At 34.5% G+C, this 22,959-nt stretch overlaps 1 protein-coding gene across 1 annotated transcript; it reads left to right on the top strand.

Annotated features, from left to right (window-relative positions):
* Positions 1 to 1,838: 1,838 nt before the first annotated feature.
* On the top strand, positions 1,839 to 21,881 carry LOC126710614 (protein ENHANCED DISEASE RESISTANCE 2). Its single transcript, XM_050411167.1, has 22 exons — positions 1,839 to 2,391; positions 2,532 to 2,606; positions 2,694 to 2,747; positions 3,208 to 3,273; positions 3,529 to 3,632; positions 4,341 to 4,408; positions 4,493 to 4,609; positions 4,778 to 4,818; positions 4,911 to 5,011; positions 8,382 to 8,477; positions 9,542 to 9,606; positions 9,695 to 9,766; positions 9,894 to 10,049; positions 12,429 to 12,664; positions 12,742 to 12,781; positions 12,903 to 13,057; positions 13,167 to 13,268; positions 15,940 to 15,984; positions 16,087 to 16,227; positions 19,598 to 19,693; positions 19,828 to 19,929; positions 21,550 to 21,881. Exons 1-22 carry the CDS (start codon positions 2,245 to 2,247, stop codon positions 21,655 to 21,657), a joined length of 2,187 nt encoding a protein of 728 aa, XP_050267124.1. The 5' UTR covers positions 1,839 to 2,244; the 3' UTR covers positions 21,658 to 21,881.
* The last annotated feature ends 1,078 nt before the right edge of the window (positions 21,882 to 22,959 follow it).

The raw sequence follows: 22,959 nt of genomic DNA, 5'->3' as shown, positions 1-22,959 counted from the left end.
GTCCCAGATTTAATCATGTCACTACTATTCATGGAAAGTTTAACCCAACTTTCTTTTCTATTTTATTTCATAAATTTTCAGGGTCTTATATCTTAATATTTTATACGAAATATATATATATTTTTAATATATTTTAAAACTAACTAATGTCCTTGTACATTAGTACTATAGTCTCAGAACCTAAGCCTCCACCTATCTTCTTTCTCCTCCATCTCTTAGAGACATTTCAATTTTAAACTCTAGGTCTAGGTTTCTACTATGAACCCAAATTTAAATACTTTGAAGAATAGAGAACAAAAAATTTGAATTGTACATATTTAAAAGCAATCAAAAGCAATAGACATGTATACAACTTTAAATATCTAAATTTTAAAGAATCAAATTAGATATCTAAACTTTATGTAATTATATTAGTCTCTTACGTTAATTGTTTGTAACTATGAATTGGTTATTTTTGTTTTGATATGAAATATATATTTGTACTTAATTGAAATTAGGGGTGTCCACGGGTCGGTCCGGGTCGGGTTTGTGCCCAACCCGAGACCGACCTGATAGAATCGGGTTGAGAAAATCCTGACCCGCCGCCGACCGGCGAAGGAGTCGGATTGGTGCAGTCGGTTTTGCGTCGGAAACACAGTTGGTTCGGTCGGAACCGTCCACGGTGAAAAAACCAGCCAAAATAGTTGATTTCAGGAGCAAAACGCCAAATCCGACAGAGATCTAACCGGATCTGGTGAGATCTCGCTAGATCCGGTGAGATTTCACTAGATTTGGACGAAATATCACTAGATCTACTTGATAAGTCGCCGAAATATGAAAGTTTGTTGCCGGAATCTAGAAATTTGACGCCAGAATCTGGAAATTTGACGCCGGAATCTGGAAAATATCATCGGAATCTGGAAAATATCGCCAGATTCTGGAAACTTCTGCCGGATTCTGGAAATTTTTTGATGGAAATCTTAGTATATCGGTCGGATTGGGTTTTTTCGGGTTTTGGGGAGGAAAACCGAGACCGACCCGCCGGAGTCGGTTTTTGGAACAAATGACCCGCCGCCGACTGGTGACTTGATCGGATCGGCCGGTTTTCAGGTCGGAATCTTCGGGTGGGTCGGGTCTTCAGATGGGATGGACAGCCCTAATTGAAATTATGAAAAGTCCTTTTTTTTTAGAGAAGGTAAATTATGAAAAGTCCTAAGTATAATAATGAGTCCAAATCAAGTTCCAATATACAATTGTTTTTGTTTTTGTCTTATTAAAAATAGTCTTTATATCTTGCCCTTCTAAATTGAAATTTTGGCTTTGCCACTATGTGAGATGGTTTGGGATTTTAATTTCCTATTTGATGGATTAGATGATGAGAGAGAGAGTGAAATGAATAGTGTTTACTGTGATATGAAAGATGAGAAGTAGGATGAGTTATAAAATGATGTGTTAAAATTATATATTTTTTTACAACCCCATACACAAATGCTCTTTAGTGTTGCTGCATGTGAATAATAAATTAGCTTAAAAAACAAATTTGGGTTTTTAAGCTTAAATTGAGGTAAAAAAAAACCCCTATTAGGGTGATGCAAAATTATGGTTTAGGGAAGGCGGTAGATTTAAGCAACGTGTTCAAAAATGAAAGGCAAAATCGGAGTTACGTGTATTGATTCAAAAAATGAAAGCACCACGGCGCCAAGATAGACACAGACCCCACCAGCCAATCAACACAGTCCGCTAGGTGCACACGTTCCCAGGACACTCACTCCTCTTACGTGGGATCTAGTGAGACTTGAGAGTAGTCACCCACCCCACTTTCTCTCACCCTAAATTTAAAAAAAAAAAAAAAAAAAAATCAGAATCCTCACGCGGTCCTACTAGAGTCTAACTTCTAATAAGTCTAACTAACTAATCCCCCCACCCCCTCCTCCCTATGCGGCGTCGGTCACCGATCCCGGCTTGACACGTCAAATTAAAATATTGAAAATTATAGAAAAACCTCTCTCTCTCTCTCTCTCTGCGAATTATAATTAGTAAAAAACGAAAATCAGAATTTGAATTCCTGGAAAAGAAATTCAATACAATATTCTGCTGCGGAATCTGAAATCCTAGTCCTGACTCCTGAGTGAGTGACGAAGAATAAGAAGAAGAAATGAGCGATCAAGTCACTTAGTTAGGTCTCTCTCTCACGCTGATCTGATCTCGCGGAATCCACCTCAAAAAACGATTCCGCGAGAGAGAGAGATTATAAGAACCGAAACGATGTCGTCTTCGTCGAAGGTAATATACGAAGGATGGATGGTCCGATACGGTCGGAGAAAGATCGGACGGTCTTTCATCCACATGCGCTATTTCGTGCTCGAGTCTCGCTTGCTCGCTTACTACAAGCGAAAGCCCCAAGACAATCAGGTACTCTCTTCTCTTCTCATTCTTCTCTTTTCATTCTTCTATTTACCTTTTTACTCTGCTTTTTTTTATTCTGATTTTTTTGCTTTTAACAAAAGAAAAAAAAAGGTGATTTTTTGTTGTTGTTGAAAAACATGATATAGGTTCCAATTAAGACTATGGTAATTGATGGAAACTGTAGAGTGGAGGATCGAGGGTTGAAGACTCACCATGGGCATGTAAGTTGTTGTCAGTTTCACAATATGTATTGTTAATAATTGTGAGTATCGAACTGAAATCTATCTACTCATTATTTGTTGCTGCAGATGGTTTACGTTTTGTGTGTTTACAACAAGAAAGAGAAGCACCATCGAATTACGGTCTGTGGTTTATAATCATTGTCAATTACTTTTTACAAATCACACATTTATTTTATGTGCTTTTTACACTTATTTATTAAGTTATGAGAGTATTTAATTAGTCATTAGAGAAACCTTGGACCTTTTTTTTTTTTTTTTTTTGGTTGTTGGACAATTCGATAATAGGAGGTGGGGGGATTTGAAATTTTGAACCCTAGAAGTCTCCATTGGAAACATCAGAAGGTGCCAGTTGAGCTACAATGCTCTTGGTCTACTGTGTGGATATGTAATCAATAAAGAAAAAGAACCAAAGTGGGCATAGCACAAGTATATGGTTCAATTAAAAAAAGAGACCCCCTTAGGCCTTTTCAGTCCTTTCAATTCAATTAAATTGCACTTTGGTCTATGGAAATTTTTTTGGCTAGCTTTGTGTAATTTGTCGTTGTGTGATGATATCCGTTGGGTCGTGTTCTTGTTCCAGATGGCAGCATTCAATATCCAGGAGGCATTACTCTGGAAGGAAAAGATTGAGCTTGCCATTGATCAGGTCTGTTGTTTTCAAACTTCATGGTTTTAATTTTCCAACTTACTTGCTTTGACCTCCAACTAATCTGTGTTGTTGATCTGCTCTTTGATATTGTGGCTCCCATTACGTCTTTTGGGTGAAAATAAGAATGTCCCTGGTGAATCATTAAAACTTGTTGTTTTCCAAATTTTTATATATTTATGTGCAGAAGAATATATGGTTCCTGCATTGTAAGGTTTGGCGCATATGGTACTCATTGAATGTTCATGTGTGCAGCATCAGGGATCACAAGTTGCAAACGGTAACAAATATGTTTCTTTTGAATATAAACCTGGGATGGATAATGGGAGGACTGCTTCATCATCTGACCGCGAAAGTCAGTAAGTACTTTACTAAATTAGCTTTTCTCTTCTTCTTTTAGTCGTTATTATTAGTAGATGAAATTTATTTCGATCCCCGGCAATGGTGATATTTTTTTAATACCTATATAAAAAAAAGAAATTTATGTGTAGTATTTGCATTATGTTACAATTCTATTAAACGTTTAAAAGATTTGACTGATATAGATTAGTATTTTAGCTTTGCTTTCTGCACTTGTTTTTGTTATAAACTTTAAACTGCTATTAGAGAAATGCTTCTCTGCATTTTATGTGCAATGTTAGCATAATTATTTATGTTTCTGGATTTGAATATACCCATATTAGATGTTTCATAGACTTGACAGATATAGATTTAGATGTTTGCTAGTAATTAATTTATAAATACCTTTTCCCTTTTTTCCTTTTAAAATCTTGTATTAATTTTTTTTTTTGATAAGTCAAAATCTTGTATTTAATTCAATTTATCTCTGGCCTAAGGTTAATTTTTGTCATGTTGCTTTGTTCATGTGTAATTGGGTAATGTTGGTTTGTCTTGTATCTGTTGCCTTAATACTGTTTATGCAGCTTATGTTGTGTTTTTGATTGCATTACTGAGAAATTGTTCCGTATTCAATATTGTACTCTTGTACTTTGTATTGCTTATAAAATACATGATTTTTATTTGTTCTCCCTGCTTCATAAATAATAATCTTCGATTCTTTTGTGCAGGTTCAGTGCACAAGAAGATGAAGATGATGCTAATCCAAATTTGTCTCGGAGAACAACGATTGGAAATGGTTTTCTTTAAATCCTTTTCTTTTTTTTGTTCCAGTAGATGCATTCTTTACTTGAATCTCATCATCTTTATATAAGTGGCACAGGTCTTCCGGATTCAGTGTTTGACTGGACGTGTGAATTAGACTCGGAATTATCGAACCATAATACTAACAATCAAGCATTTTCTAGAAAGCATTGGCGACTTCTTCAATGCCAAAACGGCAAGTATTTTCTTACATCCTTTATTAGCAGTTTAGCTCAGAATGAAAATTTTTAGAAAGCTTGCTTAAGGAATTGGATTTGGTGATATGATTGGTGTATGATGCAACATTTAATGGCATAGCCAAATAGATGAATCACTTATGATTTCTTTTTGTTAACACTGACAGGACTTCGCATTTTTGAAGAACTTCTGGAAGTTGATTACCTTGTATGGCATTGTTTCTTTCTTTCTCTTACATAACATGATTATAATTCGGTTGTTTTAGTTCAAGATCATTACTTATGGTTTTCCTTCTGCAGCCACGAAGCTGTAGTAGAGCAATGAAGGCTGTTGGTGTTGTGGAGGCTACATGTGAAGAAATATTTGAACTTGTTATGAGCATGGATGGGACACGGTTTGAGTAGGTGTTTTCCCTTTTCAAATAATTCTTTTACAGATAACCCTAAAAGTGCATTGCTGTACTGCCCTTGATGTATGCAGCAAGAGTTCACTATGTATACCTGCATGTGTGCATGTTCATGTTTAGGAACATTTATTTAGACATCTGGACCCTTTGTGCTATTTATACAAGAATACATATAAAAAACTTTGGTTGGAACATTAGTGGTTCCCTCACAAGTAGTAGGAGATAAAGACCTGTACAGTAATACTATCCTCTAAAATGAGTGTTGCTCAGTGTATTGAATAATTACAAAGGGATTTTCTATGGGGAGGGGTGGGAGATGAGTTTAAATATCACCTAGTTAGTTGGAGGAGTGCCTGTGAACCACTTCAAAATGGGGGATTAGGCATCCGAGACTTGGTCCTTTTTAATAAGCTCTGTTGGGGAAGTGGTTGTGGTGGTATGCAATGGAGAGGGATGCTTTTTGGGGAAGGGTAGTGGACACTAAATATGGCAGTATGTGGGGGGTTGGGGTTCTAATAATGTATAGGGGCCTTATGGGGTTTGCCTTTGGAAGAGTATCAAGAAGGGGTGAGATATGTTTAATCATTTTCTCAGCTTTAAGGTGGGTGATTGCTTTTCTATTAAATTCTGCCATGATTCTTGGTGAGGGGGGCTTCCTCTGTAAGATAATTTCCCAGAGTTGTATGGCATTCCACATATAAGAGCTGCATTGTGGCAGAGCTAATATCTTTCTCAGGGGATAGATATCATTGGAATGTCATTTTTACCCAATTGGTGCAAGATTGGGAGTAAGAGTTGATTGCCACCTTTATGGATTTGATTTAAAGGGTGGTTTAGGATGGAAATAGATTATGGGCATTGGGAAAAGCAAATAAATATGCAAAGGTGGAAGTGCGGCAGTTTGGAAATCCTTGTAGTGCAATTGCCATTTCCTGGTGTTTCCAACAGAGATGAGGTTTCAAATCTCCGCTCCTCCATTGTAGCTATAGAACTACCCAAAAAAAAGAAAAAAGAAAAAAGAGTCATGTACTCTATTTGAAGGACTATCTGAAAGCTAGAAGGTTTTAAAACGGTATTTCTGGTGGTCGTTGAAATTGTTGCTTTTCAAGTTAACCATATTGTTTGGAAAATTAAATTACTTTTTGTGGGCAGGCTTTCATCTTATTATATGCTTTATTCCTCTCTTTGGGATAAATTTGATCTTCTATTGGTTAACCAGTCTTGGTTACTTTTCTTGGATTATACTTTTCACCTCTTGGCTAATCTCTTTTTGTTTAGAAAGCATTTTATGGAAAATTGACCCATTTTCCTCTGTTTAGTTGTGACTCTGAAAATGAGATAGAAAACATTTTCTGTTGTTGACTCGGATGAAAAATCATTTACATTTTTTGTAATTTCAAATAATTATTTGAACAAAAACTTTCATTCATGGAACCCTAAATTGGAAAACAATGTCTATTTTTTTGGGCCATTTAGGAGCCTCAGATCAAAACAGATCCCAAATTCTGAATTTACGTGACCAATTGAATGAGAAAATAATTGACTTGAGTAAAAAAAATTCAATGGTGGTCAATTGTCAGTCTATGGAGAGAAGGGGGGGCATGGGAGAGAATTTTTCTCATGGTGTGGTGATTATTTGTGGTGATTTGTTGAGTATGTGACATTCTTGTGAAATGTTTCCACTCTATCGAGTTTGTTTTCTATAGATCATAGAAAATATATCATCTTGGCTTGCGATTTTTATTGTACCGAACATCCGGATATGCAGAAAATATTTTCCACTAAAACAAACAGAGCCTTAATTGCCACAGTTGTGCAATCACAACTAACATCCTTTTGTCACTTTTATTTTTTATTTATCAAACAAATTTTTTAAATTTTTTTATTTATTTTTAGAATTCGATAGTTGGAGAAGGGAGATTTGAACCCTAGGTGTCTGTTGGAAACACTAGGAATTGCTAATTGAGTTACAAGGCTCTTGGCTTAACATCATCTGTCACTTCCTATATGCTGAAGCATGCATTATATTGAAGATCAAGTGTCTGATTTTACCTAGCCAAGATCTGGAAATTTCATTGTTGGTCTGTGTGCTTCTATTTTAATTAGTTTTCTGAGGACTATGCCAGATTACCTCATTATGATCTTAACACTCATGGTATCATAAATCTCCTGCCTTCCTCATGTACAAGGAAGACTTGCTGTAATATTTATTGCCCAAGTCATGTTCCATGGTTGCAAGTACTTTTGAGATGCATGACCACATCTTTCTCTGATGCCTTTCAGACTAAAATGAGGAAGCACAAGAATTAGTTATAATGACTAGCAATTGTGTCTTTAAAAAATTGACTAGCAATCAAGTATGCCATTTTCTTATAGGTTGTCCAAATACTACCTCATGCTTATTCTTAGTGATTGATAATCCCCTTTAGAAATTAGTTCATGATAAAGGAATTTTCCCCCAAATGGCATTTACTACACTGTCAATAGCTACTGAAAATTGTTGATCCATTGAGATTAAACCCGCCAAAATTGCATGGACCTGATGTCTTGACGATAGAAAATAACTGCAGGAAGCAATTCCTTAGGGGGCTTGTTTTGGAAGCTTGAAATCTCTTTAGGGGGTTGCATACAAGATCTTTATTATCCTTTGTTTTTCAATGTCATAGGTAGTTTACACCCCAAGTGTTTTCTTTTAAATCATATGCTGATCTGTGAACTAGAGGGCTGTCATATGCATTGATCTATACGATTAGGGGTTGTCTACAATGTTAAATTATGTTGTTTGGATTTCTTTTTTGTTTTTGAAGTTATAAATTTCTAGGATAATAAACTCATATGCAGATGTTGTAGAATGGAATATAGATTAGTTCGCACATGTGGTACTCAGACTCTTAGAGGTAATTCAAAATAGTTTAAACTGATATATTTTTTCAACTTTAAAAGCTTTATTACGCATGGCTTGCATTTTATTCTATTTTGGATCTTTTGTTGCTTCATTTTGTTATTGGCGGTCTTCATTTGCTATTTAATTGGAATATTTTGGTGATTGGCTTCTGTTGTAAAAGGTGTTTGAATATTTATGTTTAAATCTCAGTGTTTCATGTCTGTGTTTAATACAACATTCAGACATGTATTTCTGTCCTTGTGTGCACCTATATGACTATGCCCATGTAACGTGATCTCATGTGGCTTTAGAGCATTTGAATTACTCTGTTTTCTTTTCTAAAAGATTTTCTTTGTGGATCTAAAAAGCTCCAGAATGTTTTGACTTAGCCCCAATTCCATGTTTAAAATATAATTTTCTTGTCTTGTTTGTACTTCTAAAGTGTGTTGTTTTTTTCCTCCCTTTCCATGCGATGTACAGGTGGGATTGCAGTTTCCAGTATGGTAGTTTAGTTGAGGAGGTAGATGGACATACGGCATTACTTTATCACAGACTTCAGTTGGACTGGTTTCCGATGTAATGTTCTCTCCAAATTAATGCGTTAGAATTTATATAATTTTTATATTACTTCAAGCATGAGTTAATAGATTTTTGAAGAAAAATTATCAAATCCTGGTGCTCCTTTGCTTACCCAATTACCGCTTCCCAACTGATCATAAAGTGAGCATCTGGATGTGTTCTAATCTCTGCAAGTTTATTTCGTTGTGTTACAAATTTTTTTATACGCCCAAAATAATGGTATTTGTGTGTGTTGTGGGGATATACCTAATATGCATTGTTATAGTCATGAGTAGTTTGCTATTAGTGTTTTATTTGAAGATTGCTAACTAGAAAGGTTGCTCATTGGAGTTGGGAGTTTGAGGGATACTCCCAGTGGTTCCACCACCTCTTGTGGTACCTGGGCACTAGGGTTTGAATCCAACCAGCGCCCCTCCCCCCTATATACCTGCCCCCCCCCCCCCCCCCCCCCCCCCCCTGGAAAAAAAAAGAAAGAAAGAAAAGGAAGCTGCTCAGAGCTATTAGCAAGACAATGACACAGGAAAGCTGTTATGGTGCGGACTAGCTTGCTTATGTCTAAACAACCTATATCACCTTAAACTTTATAAAAGAATTCATTATACTGAATGGAAAATGTCATAATTCTCTCTAAAAGTTGTTCCTAGTCCATATTTTTAACTTCAGCTAGTGCTTTAGGAACATCATTTTGTTAATTTGTTTTTGTCTAGGTTCAATGTTTGGATTAACTGGGCTCTTTTGCATTCTTATCCTTGAGAACTACTTTAAAAATGCTTTCCCCCCCTCTTGTACGTCTTCTAGAGGACTTTCTATCTATTATAATTTCATAATTAATTTTGAAGACCTGTTGTTTTAACTATTTGTCTTTGACTCTTTGTTCAAGGATAAGTTTTTTTCCCTTTTAAATGTCATATCATAAAAATTTTTTTGTTGTAGTTTTAAGTTTTAGTCGTTTCGGTTGTCAGGAAGAAAGCTTCCTCCTTCCTTTCTAAAATCGTATGCATAATATCTCTTTAACTGCATAATATCTCTTTAACTGTACCTACCAATCCATGCTGTTGCAGGTTTGTGTGGCCTCGTGATCTTTGTTATGTGCGATATTGGCGCCGAAATGATGATGGAAGTTATGGTAAGTGTTCTGGTTTTTTACCTCTTATTTGGTCTCCATCATTTCTTTTATTAGAAAATTTCACGTTTGCTTTCTTGTTGTTTTGCAGTTGTCTTATTTCGTTCTAGGGAGCATGAGAACTGTGGTCCACAGCCAGGATATGTACGGGCACATATTGAGAGTAAGTTCCTTGTTATCTTCTTTGCTTATGCCTGAGGCATAATTACTAAGAATTTAAGAGATGGAAACCATTTGTTTCGTTCTCTATATTGAACCATGTATGACATTATGTATTTGAACTTTCCCAGGTGGAGGATACAACATTTCGCCTTTAAAACCTCGAAATGGGAGACCAAGGGCACAGGTACAGCATCTTATGCAGATTGATCTGAAAGGATGGGGTGTAGGTTATGTATCATCATTTCAGCAACACTGTCTCCTTCAAATGTTAAATAGTGTCGCTGGTGAGTTCCTTCCCCTGCTTTTAATTTGTAAAATTTGGAGTGTTATTGCATGTTGTTATCATTTTTCAATGTCTTTGTTATGTTTATATCTAACTTCTCCCTGCTTTGGCTATTGAGGGGAGGTGTGAAAGGAATTTGTGATTGTGGGGTTGGAATTTGGGTGATTATTGTTGGATTCTGGGTTTTCTTTGGTTCTGTCAGCATCTAAACTATTAAAGTTTTTGTATTAAAAAAATAATATAACTTCGATAGAATTTAGAATCCCCAGTTTCTCACGAATAATACAAAGCAATGCCTTATTCACTGGTAATGTGGGTTTGCAACTTTTTTGTTCATAGTTGCTTGTCAACCCTTCAAACCCAGGCCATCAGCAATTCCAACTTGTGCCAAATTTTTTTGCATTCACATGCTATACAATACAAGAGCCTGTGACAGTCCAATTTTTTTTTTAACACTGTTACTATAGCAACAGTGTTCAACTGGAGTCCGCAACAACTGCTGTTCATAAAGTTTTTCTTTTGTATAAACTGAATTGCAGTTTGCATAAAATTTAGCTTTTACTATTCGTTCTTGTCCTAGGTGAGATTCCAGCTAGAAATCATGATGCAGGCAGCAAGAAGCCAATATTATTTAATTCAATTTTAAGAGCCAAATAATTTTGTAATTTTCTGGTTTATAGGGATGGGTTGTACCAATAGTCCATTGGGTCTAATTTTGGTTTTATTTGAGTTTAGTTATTTAATTTGGGTTTAGTAGTGAAGCCCAATGAATTTAAGGCCAAGTCCAAGTCCTATTAGAAGTTTCTAGAAGTCCAAGTTTCATTAGGAATATGTTTTAGTTATCTATTTTTATGGATGCAATACACTCAATTCAAGGAGAAGAATACTTTTATTTATTTTTATTAGGAATAAGTTTTAGTTATCTATTTTTTATGGATGTAATACACTCAATTCGAGGAGAAGAATACATTTTTTTTAATAAAAAATTTAGAGGCTATGAAGCTTTATTTGAGGTTTGTGTGATACAACCTTCTTCCAAGGAAGTCCTATGTATGATGCACACATGGTGATGGAGGAAAAATTTAGGGATTTGTCTACGTTTAGTTGTGGTGGGTTTAGGGTTAGGAAAGAAGAAGAATTAGAGAGAAGTTAAGGCTGTTTAGGGGTTGTGTGAACTGTAACCCTAGAAAGAAAGAAGAGAGAAAGAGAAGAAACAAAAAAGGCCAACAAGCCTATTGCTCAAAACACTCAATTTTATTAATCAACTCATTCTACCCCTTTAATACATTGAGCACCCTATATATATATATATAAAGACTTTTACGTGTACTAGGTAGTATTAGGATTCCTAATAGTACAAGGACTACTATTTAACCCTAATAAATTAAACCAACGCCCATACATGATGACCCATAATTAAATAAGACTCGTTAATAAAACCTATGGCCTATAACTATGGCCCATACTCAACAATTGTAAAATTACTAAAATACCCTTGACTTAAGAATAACCAAATAAAATATTAAAACTTAATTAACTACCATTCTTGGGCTTTGCCTTATCCTTAGGGTTCCAAAGAGAATATCCTTTCTTTAACCATGTTATGATTCTGCCATCACATGGATATGCACCTATTTTTTTCTGGCTAAGTAACACATGGATTTTTCACCTTTTAAACCCTAAAATCCAAATTTCAAAACCCTAAGCCTCCCATCCATGTGGTTAATGTTCACAGCCCTGGAACAGCAACCCAGATCTTGGGTTTTCCCCTTTGTTGCATCCTCAAATCTTTACTATTACTTTTCCCAATTAGAAACTCTATATATATATATATATATAGTTTTATTTTTTTACTATGTTCTAGCCATTAAATTTCAGCAATGATACAAAAGAAGACATGAACGCGTGCACGGCCTCAACTGCCTCGGGGGGGTGAGGGGGGGGGGGGGGGTGTGTTAAAATTTGTTACTTTTTTGTGAATGAGCGTCCGCTCAAAAGGCATTTTTCTCTTCCTACAAGAATGGATGGATGGTGAGGTGGTCAAAGGCCATTGGTGCATGTGTAATTTACTAATAAGAGAGAATGTTTGTAACATTTTAAAGACTTTGTTTGTAATTTCAGAGTTTGATGTACTGCTACCCATGTGCACCCCCCAGTGTATCTGGAATTTTAATTAATACAATTTCATTATTTAAAAAAAAAAAAAAAACATTTTAAGGACTTTGTATCTCTTTTACTTGTAAAAAAAGGGATTTTCTTTTCTCTTTCATCTTTGTTTCAATTTAAGTGCACTCTTCAGCAGATTGCTGCCACTTTTTTGTATTACTACTGATCTTTTGTGTTTTTTTCCCTTTCCTGCTTAAAATCTTGTTTGTGGTAGGACTGCGTGAATGGTTTGCTCAGACAGATGAGAGGAATGCTGCTCCAAGAATCCCTGTTATGGTTAATATGACATCAGCTTCTGTATCCTCAAAGAAGGGTGGGAAGCTGCATGAATCTTCCCTTCATCCTGGTGCACCTACTGATCAAATAAATGGTGTAAACAGAAATTCAGTGATGATGGATGAATACTCTGATGACGATGAGGAATTTCAAATAGCTGAGGCTGAACAAGAGGTTTGATTTGCTCAAATGCCTGGTATTTTCTTTATTCTCTCTCTGAAGTCTGAATGTAAGTTATTCCCATTTTTCAGTCAGACACACCTGGGCTTGAGAGTGATATCAAGAGAACAGGTAGATGATCACTAGTTCTTTTGGTTATTTTTTTTGTTAGAAAGAAAAAAAATATTGTAGCAGATATATAGATATGGAACTAAGTGGAAGATCTGATCACAATATTTTTCTTGAATTGAAGCCTTGGAAGAAGAACCAGTGGACCAAATTGATTTGTCCTGTTTCTCGGGAAACCTCCGGCGTGATGATCGTGATAAAGCTCGTGATTGCTGGACGATTTCAGATGCAAACAACTTTAGAGTCCGAAGCAAGCATTTTTGTTATGATAAAACAAAGGTTTCCTATTAATTTGAGCTATTGGTTAGATTATTGGTTTTTTGTGGTTCAACTTTTAAGACCTTGTTTGCCTTGCTCTAACCAATTGTTGTCAAATATGTATTTGAAGATTCCTGCAGGAAAACATCTAATGGATCTTGTAGCTGTAGATTGGTTCAAGGACACAAAAAGAATCGACCATGTTGCTAGGCGTCAAGGATGTGCAGCACAAGTAAGTTTAGAAGCTAAACATTGTTTGGTTGTATACTATTTTGCAGTGGATTGAATATATACACTACCTTGTTTAAATGTATCGTTGTTTGTGAGTACTGAGTATGATGTAGAGCAAGCTTGATATGAAAACTAATGCAGCACAAAATTCTCCTAAGAAATTTGCCTTAGGAATCAACACTTAGAGTTGACTAGAGTTGGCATCAAGCAATTGGAATAAATTCCAACTGAAATTATTCATCATGAACTTGTTTCCATAAGAGTGCAATAGCTTGCTTATGTAGACTATTATGACTAATCCTAATTGACTTGAGTCAATGACCAATTATTGAATTACAAAAATAACCATGACTTTAGGAAATAAAATAAAATACTAATAACTTAATTAACCAATAATATCTAAAATAAAATTAAATGGGTAAGTAGTAAAAACACAATTTAACAATTTACTAAACATAGTGAATTTTTTGTTCCTTAGATTAACGCTCACTAAAATGCATGATATTCAAAAAATGCTTTGTTGATTTTCAAGGAGATATGGTAATGGTTACAAAAAGCACCAATCCAATATCCAAGAATGCTGGTCCATACAGGATATTGGAGAAGATAAGTTCTAATGCTTATGTCCTTGAGTTACAATAAGACATGGGCATTAGAAATGTGTTTAATGTTGAAGATTTAACATTTTATACTAAACATTATGTTAATGAGTATGAGGCACATGCTGTTGTAATTAGGTTGTCCCCAACCTCTAACGTATAGGAAGAAATTTAGCATTCCCCTAACATAAAGGAAAAAATCAAAGATGTTTTTTTTTTTTTTTTTGATAGATAAAAAAAAAAAAAAAAATCAAAGATGTTTGGTAGACATTGCAACATGGATTTGTGGAGGGTGTCCAACATTGTGTTTTATGGTGTCTTTGGCGAGAAAGGAACGGTAGATACTTTGAGGGAAAGGAGCGGTCGATTCTCGAGATTAAATCTCCCCTCCTCCACTCTTTGTTTGATTGGAGTTCTGTTTTGACTTCTTTTTCTTGTTCTAATGTTTTTGTTATGCTTGATTATTCTAATTTACGAACTTGATATACTCCTATCCATGTACACTACTGGTGTACTTGGGTATTTTGATTAACGAACCTTCGTTATTTATAAAAAAAAATTAATAATAAATAAATAAATTGTATCAATAAGAGATGGTTGGAACCAGAAATACTTGGTTAAATGGAAGAATTCTCCTCTCTCAGAGTCTACTTGGATTAGTGCTAATGAGTTTCTAGGTATCAATGGTGACCTTTATGAGTGTTTTCATTCCCTTTTTTTTCCTTGCAAGCGTCAAAGATTTTACAAGTTGGAGAGAGATGATGGGGAGCCTAATTGACAGCTCCCTTTGAATACTTATAAGTGACGAGGGAAAGTTGGTTTTAGTGCTCAAACATTTATTTGGGATATTTTGGATGATGGAGAGCTCTCTTGGGAGCTTGTTTAGTTAGTCCAAGTTAAATTGAGTTTTTTTTTTTTTTTTTTTTTTTGGTAATTTGATAGTTAAATTGAGTCCTTTTTGATTTAGAAGTTCTTAAGAACTTTTCCTTTGTTATTATGAGACTCAAAGAGGTTTGGATAACCTAGTTTCTAAAACAGAAAAAGAAAAAAAAAAGGTAATCCTAGTCTTTCTAGGAAGAGGTTATATTAGAGAACCAATCCTCTTAGGAAAGGATTTAACAATAGCCTATATAAAGGATCTATTATAGTTGATAACATTCATAGTGGGATTATTTTAATAAAATTCCAACAACTTATTCAAGTGTCATTGCCTTCTTCTTGTGGTTGCTTACTAAGGTGAGATTGCCTACTATTTTATCTTTCTTTATTTCTCATTCTATTCACCTGTTTTAACACTAAACAACTATCAAACATGTTCAAGATCCAATCTTTTTATTACCCGAAGCCTTAAACCTCAGACCCCATTTAAGAATCCTTCATGATCTCATTAAGAAATCTAATTTAGTGCTAAATTACTAAAGATTCTACATCACCTTCTCTCATCTTGTAAGATCAAGGTGGAGTGTGAGGTTTTGGATTGAACATCTGCAAAATCAGAGGACAGGCATTGGTACTATGGCAAGTGCCTTCCACCAAAAGAGACAGGTCTCTAGTTTTAGTTTGGGAATCAGCCTCTCCAAAAAAATTTGGGAGCATGGCTGCCTACCATAATCTCTCCTATTCCCTGCAAAAGTGGGAGTTTTGTGCACTAGGTACAACCATGTGGTCTCATGTGTGTGTACTTTCCTTTCTCAATAACGTGTGAAGTTGAATAAAGATTTTATTGACTGGAATATTTCTAAAACGTCATCAGGCATGATACTATAGTATAGTCATTATTGCACTACCACTTTAATATATGGGGAATTGACAACAGGTGTGGATTATTTTATTTTGTTCTACTTGCACTTGGATGTTTCTCATGAACTTTGGGGAATTGAGTCATTACTAGACCAAGATGATATGGTTCAATTTATAGTTATGCATGCTTAAATTTCAGCCAAAAAAAAAAAAAAAAAAAAAAATTGAAAACTTGATTAATTGATCAATCTATTTGATTTCAACTACAATTTATTTGTTGTTAATTCTTGAATAGGCTCTATTGATGTTTCTTGTTTTCAAATATTGTTATAGGTTGCCTTGGAAAAAGGGCTTTTCTCTTTCATTGTAAATTTGCAAGTAAGTTGATTTTTTTATCATAAATTTTCATTCAGCTTGTTGTGACTTTTATGCTTAAATGTATTGGGAGTTTGCAGTTGAATTAATGCTTTAATCTTACAGGTACCTGCTTCAACACACTATAGTATGGTATTTTATTTTGTGACAAAGGAGTTGGTTCCTGGATCACTCTTGCAAAGATTTGTTGATGGTGATGATGAATTCCGTAATAGTAGGCTGAAGCTCATCCCATCAGTTCCCAAGGTATTCGTTTCATTTTCAGTTCTATTGTGCTCCTCTTGGGGATTGCGTTCTCTAGAAACATCCTTTCATGCACTCTATCACACTCATGCCTCTATGCAGGCATAGATTTTATGCATGCATGCCATGTGGATAATAATGCTAAGATGTTTAATTCCCAAGGACTCTTTAAATATTGGCTAGCTAATTGATAAATTACAAGTTGTCCCAAAAGCAAGTTTAAGTTGTTAGGAAATTGTGAATTTAATCATTTAATTGTAATTCTAACACTTTCCTTCCCATGTGGGCCTAAACTCCCCCTTAATAAATGGGGCCCAATATGTAGGATTTTTAACATTTTAAATGAGAGGTAGAGTGGAGACAGGATTCGAACTTAGAATCTCTTGCTCTGATACTATGATAAATTAATGATTGTCCCAATAGCTTAAACTGTTAGGAAATTGCGAATTTAATCATTTAATCATAATTTTAACACTAATAATGCTAAGATGTTTGATTGTGTGATCTCTCAATAGTCAATACTTGAATTTTAAGATATTGATTCTAAGATCACTTGTTGATTAGCTGAAGGTGTTAGGGGATTGACTTTTTTGTCTTTCTTTAATTTCATGGAGTTATGTAAATTTAGATTTTAGTTTTGTATTTATATTTTCCTTTTACCTAATTCTTGTATACTTCTCTTGTACCATGGCTACTGCCTTGTTGTTTTATGAATATAGTTTCTGTTTTCAATCTGAAAGGCATCACATATAAAAGTTTATAAAGTCTTGGTGACAAAGCTTATCATCAGGGATTTGTATACATGTTTGTTGTATCATGGCACATCCTTTTTTTTGATAATCAGAAACTTTTATTAAGAAGGAAACAAACTACAACAAGCCACTGGACACAGCAGAGGAGAAACAGTCCGGGCTAAAGCTGACATCAAAAGAGCCATAAAAATTGCAAAACAAAGACCACTTGGCTAAAATGTGGGCAGCCTCATTACAGATCCTAGGCACCCATCTAACAGCTACATTACTATAACTAGACAAAAAAGACCTCAAATCAGAGCATAAAAACCTGATTCTCCAAGAGGGAGACGCTGTTGTATCATGGCACATCCACTTTAAGGATATTACACTAATTAAATTTTAGTCCTACTAACTTTGATGTGGCTATCATTTTGGTCCCTCAAGTTTCAAAATTTGCACCTCAGCCCTAATGTTGGTAAAAGTGTCAAGCGCAATTAAGCACATAGGCTCCAAGAGCCTATGCGCAAGTACAAGCGTGTGCACCTGATTGAAGTAAAGTGCACAGTTTCCAAATATAATATCTCATAACTTCTAATAGAAATATTCGTAACATTCAATAAAAAAAAATAATAACTCAAAATTTGTATACTTTACCTATTAGGTATGTGCAATTGTATAATGTTTTTAAGTTCAAATTTTACCTAAGTTATTTAAATTCTTAAAATTTTTATATAGTAAATTGAAACAATTTTCAATGCTCAATATCATAATAATCTAGTCGTAGAAAGTTTAAGCATAATATTTTATAGAATTCTCTTGTGCTTTATAAAAGTACATAATCATGATAGTTATGATCAAATGATGTATTTGGTTCAATCAACATACATCTAAAAGTCAAAGACCAAAAACCACAAGAATTGTAAATTAACCTTGTTTGTATCTTATGACATGTAAATAAAAAATTTGTTTGTGTAATACAACTCACTTAAGGATAGAGGTTGTGTAGTAAATCATTGGTCCATGTCATTTCTTTCAAGATCAAGCAATTAATTTTGATGATCCATATCTTTTTTAGCAATAAAATAAAAAAGCGTGCCTAGGTGTGCTTTGTGCTTCTTCAAAAAGCTCTAAAAAGGGGTGCCTAAAGCGCTCTTCATTAAATGAGCTATTTTTTTGCCCATCAAAGCGTTGAGAGCTTGGGGCTTAGAGTTTTGAGCTTAAGTGAGCCTAAGGCACGCTTTTAACACACTGCTAAGCCCCCCTAGACTTTCAAATAGTTGTCATTTGGTACCTTAAGTTTCAAAATTTGCAATTAACCTTGTAAACTTTCGAATTGCTATCATTTTGGTCTTTTGAGGGCTAATCTCACAGCAATTTGAAAGTTCAGGGGGTTAATTGCAAGTTTTAACACTTAAGGGGTTAAAATGACAGCGACACTAAAGTTAGACAGTAAAACGTGTTTTACCTTAAAGTATATATTATTACACATGTTTTTTCATTGACTCACTAATTAAAATTTATATTTTTAAGAGGCTAACTGTAAAGTTTTTACTCATGATTTTTGTAAAAAAAAAAAAAAATTATATAATTAATATTGTAGGTGGCCTGTGAATTACATGCATTAATTCACGTACACACAATTTTGGATTTTGGACACTTCTTAAAGACTAAAAATTTGAAGCTGTCAAAGGTGCAATGGTGCATCTATCATCCAAAGCCAAATCCTAGCCCCTTGCCTTAAACTCAAATGAAGTTCAACCTAAACCATGAATGTTTTTTTTGTTTTTTTTTTTTTTTTTTGGGGGGGGGGGGGGGGGTGGGGTAGAGGTGTTTAAGGGGAGCTCTGCTCGTGCCGTTTCCTCTATGTCTTATCTGAATGGAGATGACTGTTGTGGGCCATTGTTGTTTATTATTCTTGACACCATTTACATTTTTAACTAGATTAATTGTAATTCAGTTATATAACTTCTTCAGTTTGCTTAAATGCTTAACAGCAAGGTACCTGGCCAACAAGCTCTAGCTCAGCTTTCTCTTCCCATAAGAATGGGGGAGGGGTGAGATTGTAGGTTCAAAACCCTTTACATGTGTAACTTACCAGTAAAAAATAAATAAAAACATGAAATAAAAGGAATTGCCTACATAAGTAGTTGTGTACTATTTTGCATTCAAAATGCTATGCTTATTAATATGGAGTAAATGTACTTTTTATCACTTCAAGTTGGCTCTTGTTGGTATCCATTTTTAGCTCTCAAACGTAGCTCAATTCCAGCAAAAACAATTAAACCAGTGGAGTGGCCTGACCATTGGATTACCATATGCTTTTAAGTCATTCCATGCGACCTCTAAATTGTTTGATGCGTTTTTGTTTCCCCTGTACCATGTATATGCACACGGCAGGACAATCTTCAGTGATGATAATTTTTTCTGCAGTTTGCAGGGATTGCTTTTTTATTTTTATCCCCTTATTTTTTCAAATCGAAAAAATTTAATTTTCACTGATATAAGAAATTGCTTTTCCTTTAGTCCTTTCTAGGGTTCTTGTGTCTGCTTTTTGTTTCTTTCCTTTTTCTTCCTTATTGACCTATCAAAAAAAGAAAGAAAACCTAACTCTTTGTTATCTCATGTGTTGAATCGTGCAGGGCTCATGGATTGTGCGGCAGAGTGTTGGGAGCACCCCCTGTCTATTGGGAAAAGCAGTTGATTGTAACTATATCCGTGGTCCTAAGTACTTGGAAGTAAAGCTCCTTCAACGTCTTTAATACATAGTTAAATTCTTTCTGGCTAGTTTTTAAACGAGTGATTTAATAGGGAAGCTTATCTTAAACTTTTATTTTTATTGATATGATTGAACATTGTTAATCTTCTGTAGATTGATGTTGACATTGGTTCTTCAACTGTTGCCAATGGAGTTTTGGGTCTTGTAGTTGGTGTAATTACAACATTGGTGGTAGACATGGCTTTTCTTGTACAGGTATGGTTATTTTAATGATGATAGTATCTCAGCTTTTAGTTTACCAGGGGAGACTGCCTCTGAAGTCTTATATCGTCACACTTATACATTTGAGCAATCAATGTGGTTTAATTAAGTGCAACATTTCATATGGTAGCTGGCCACTAAAGTTAAATGAATTATTGGGAAAACACTTGGTAAAAAACTATATAGGATTTGATATCTTATTTGGGACACTTCGTATAAAAATAGTGTACTAGTTTGATCCTTTTTTGAGCTTCCACTATTATTGGTATAGGTGGGTTAGTTGGGTTAAACTTGGTTATTAAATGGACTTCTTCTGAAGTTTGACCACCCAACCAATCCAAGTTCGTACGACACCCTTACGTCTATTGAGGCTAAAAAGAGAAGCTACAAGCATTCAACTATATGAAGGAAAGACAAATTGAATCAAGAAAAATTACAAATTTTTTGTTTTGAGAGTTTTAATTTTTTATGTGGATATTAAAACTGAAAGGAAGCACAATGGATTTCTCTTTTCAGAGCTTTCTTTGGAACTCACTCATGGACAAAGACTTTCATGCTTTTGAAATCCTTTAATCCTACAATACCTCCCTCATGTTCTAATTTATTATTATGAGCTAGATGATTAATCCAGGGGAAGTATAAATACCAGTATAAGAAGGCCTAACTTTATAAATTTGTTAGGCTTGCATGCTTTTGGAATCCTTTTGTCTTCAATTTTAGTTTTACTCATTAAACTTTATCCTCAATTTTTGTTGGCTATGGGCTGAGTATTATAACATGCCTAACTTTATAAATTTGTCATGTGAGCACACTGATGCTGCCTGTAAAATACTCGATAGCAAACTCTGTTTATTTAACATTAGATTTACATTACAGTTATAATCTATTACTAGCAGTATGTTTATGCAATGTGCAGATTAATAAAACTTTTCTAATATTATCAAAATTTAAAGCTTAGTAAATAGTTTTTTTTTTAAATTTTTTTTATATTAAAAATATGCAGTTAAGTTAAATGGAAGAAGCACTTAGTTTTATCAAAACAAAAAATTATGGTAGATGATTAAAATAATATAAAATAAATAATGAAACTTGTATAAATTTCTTAAAACTCTAGTTAGAGTTTTGATTGTAGTAGTTTGCTAAATCTTTTGAAATTTGGCAATTGAGCAAATTAATTTCTAATTTTAATAGTAATTATAGTGACCTATGGTGAAGGAAAGTCATATAATGTAATTCCTTATGATATGATGTTCCAGTATAATCTATGATAAATATTTATCAATAAATTAGCCTTTAATTTTTTAAATTGAAAATATTTCTTTCCTTTGAAGAAGAGCACACTCTCACTTGAAAGGAATGGCCTTTTGAATTCTGTTTTGAAATTCAACTTCAGAGGCAATAATTGAATTTAAAACAGGATAGATTTATAAATATTCTTTTTAATGTCCAAAAAGTTGATATGATAATCTTATAGGTGTGTTTGATCACTGAGGTGATGTGAGAGAGGTGACTCTAACATGTGATTCAACTGACTTCTGCCTTTCAGGGCTTGATACAATTTATTATATTAATCTAGAGCTAAAGAAATGGTTAAATGACTGTTTTAATTGACAGGCAAATACTACTGATGAATTGCCGGAGCGGCTTATTGGTGCTGTCCGTGTTTCTCATATAGAGCTTTCATCTGCTATAGTCCCCAAGCTGGATCTAGATCCATCATGACGACCCAAGAATAGAGAAGATTGACCTGTATTGAATTTTTCAAAATCATTTGTTCAGATATAAAAATGTATTTCATTTCCCATTAGTTGCCTTATTGTGATTAGCAGTGTATGTTTGTCAACGTTTTCCAATTGATTTTTGTATAAAATAGTAAAAACAGAAGCAGGGTTTTTTGTACGTACGGTATTAAATAAGATTACAGGATGGGGTAAATTGGTTTGTCATTATTTCTCTTTACTGAGTTATAATTCCTGTTTTTTTTTTTTTTTTTTTTATTAAACACACACTCCCACCCACGAGAACTGTTTGTGACATGGAAATTTATGTGAATTTAAGGTGTTTGAACCTTTGAGGTGTGTTTAGTTAAGTTCTTCATTTATAGCGCCACACCTTTTCCCTTTTGTCTCTGGATCTAATTCCTACTTTAAGATATCGATATGAATAGAAAAGGCAGTGAGTCAATTTTAGTTTTATTATACCTTTGAGCCGATAAAAACGTGTTGTTGGATGGGTGGTGGTTTTTTATTTTATTTTTTTTTCAGTAGTACTATTCTTTCATTTTGTGGGTTATGTGCAGAATCTTTTTATCATCTGTTTTGGGAGTGTTCAAAAGCTAGAGACACTTGGGCTCATTCACCTTTTCTCAGTTCTTTATCAGTGGTTCCTTTTAGGAGCTTTTTTTATTTTTTATGGTATATAATCCTGGAAGCAGATTGGAGTATGGAAAATATTGGTCTAGCTATAACCATTGCATGGGCTCTATGGTATAATAGAAATGACGTGATTCATGGGAAGCCGAGGAAGGTCGGTCTGAAGTTGGTTGACTGGTGTAAGAACTACCTAGATGAATATTGGTCAGCAAACAGAACATCAGTGAATCCACCAGCTCATTTGGAAGTAGCTTGGTCTCCTTCTAATTTTCCTTCCTATAAAGTTAATGTGGATGCTGCAAGGTTTATGGCTCAAAAGGCTGTAGGTGCTGGTGTTATTATTCGAGACCATGAAGGAAAATTCATTGCAGGTTTTAAGCAATAAATTCCATGCTCCATTGGGGATTGTTGAAGCTGAAGCAAAGGCATTTGAAGCTGGTATAATCTTTGCTAAGGAGGTGGGAATCAGAGACTTGGTTTTAGAAGGGGACTCATTGTGTGTTGTACAGGCTCTAAAGCAAGTTTCGAATGCTCCATCAACTGTTTCTAGTCTGATATATGGGATGGTAGCTGAATGTGATGAGTTTAGGAAAGTGTCTCTCTCTCATGTTAAAAGGCAAGGCAATAAGCCTGCTCATTTACTAGCAAAACA

The sequence above is a fragment of the Quercus robur genome, chromosome 12, assembly GCF_932294415.1.
Source record: "Quercus robur chromosome 12, dhQueRobu3.1, whole genome shotgun sequence".
Classification (NCBI taxonomy): domain Eukaryota; kingdom Viridiplantae; phylum Streptophyta; class Magnoliopsida; order Fagales; family Fagaceae; genus Quercus; species Quercus robur.
This window is presented reverse-complemented; position numbering and strand designations above follow the sequence as displayed.

What these genes read in the sequence shown, in the direction of transcription:
- LOC126710614 (XM_050411167.1), top strand. Translation starts at nt 2,245, where the DNA reads ATGTCGTCTTCGTCGAAGGTAATATACGAAGGATGGATGGTCCGATAC. An exon ending in AGAAGCACCATCGAATTACG is followed by an intron (nt 2,748 to 3,207) that starts GTCTGTGGTTTA and finishes TTCTTGTTCCAG; the next exon opens with ATGGCAGCATTCAATATCCA. An exon ending in TTTGTTATGATAAAACAAAG is followed by an intron (nt 13,058 to 13,166) that starts GTTTCCTATTAA and finishes ATGTATTTGAAG; the next exon opens with ATTCCTGCAGGAAAACATCT.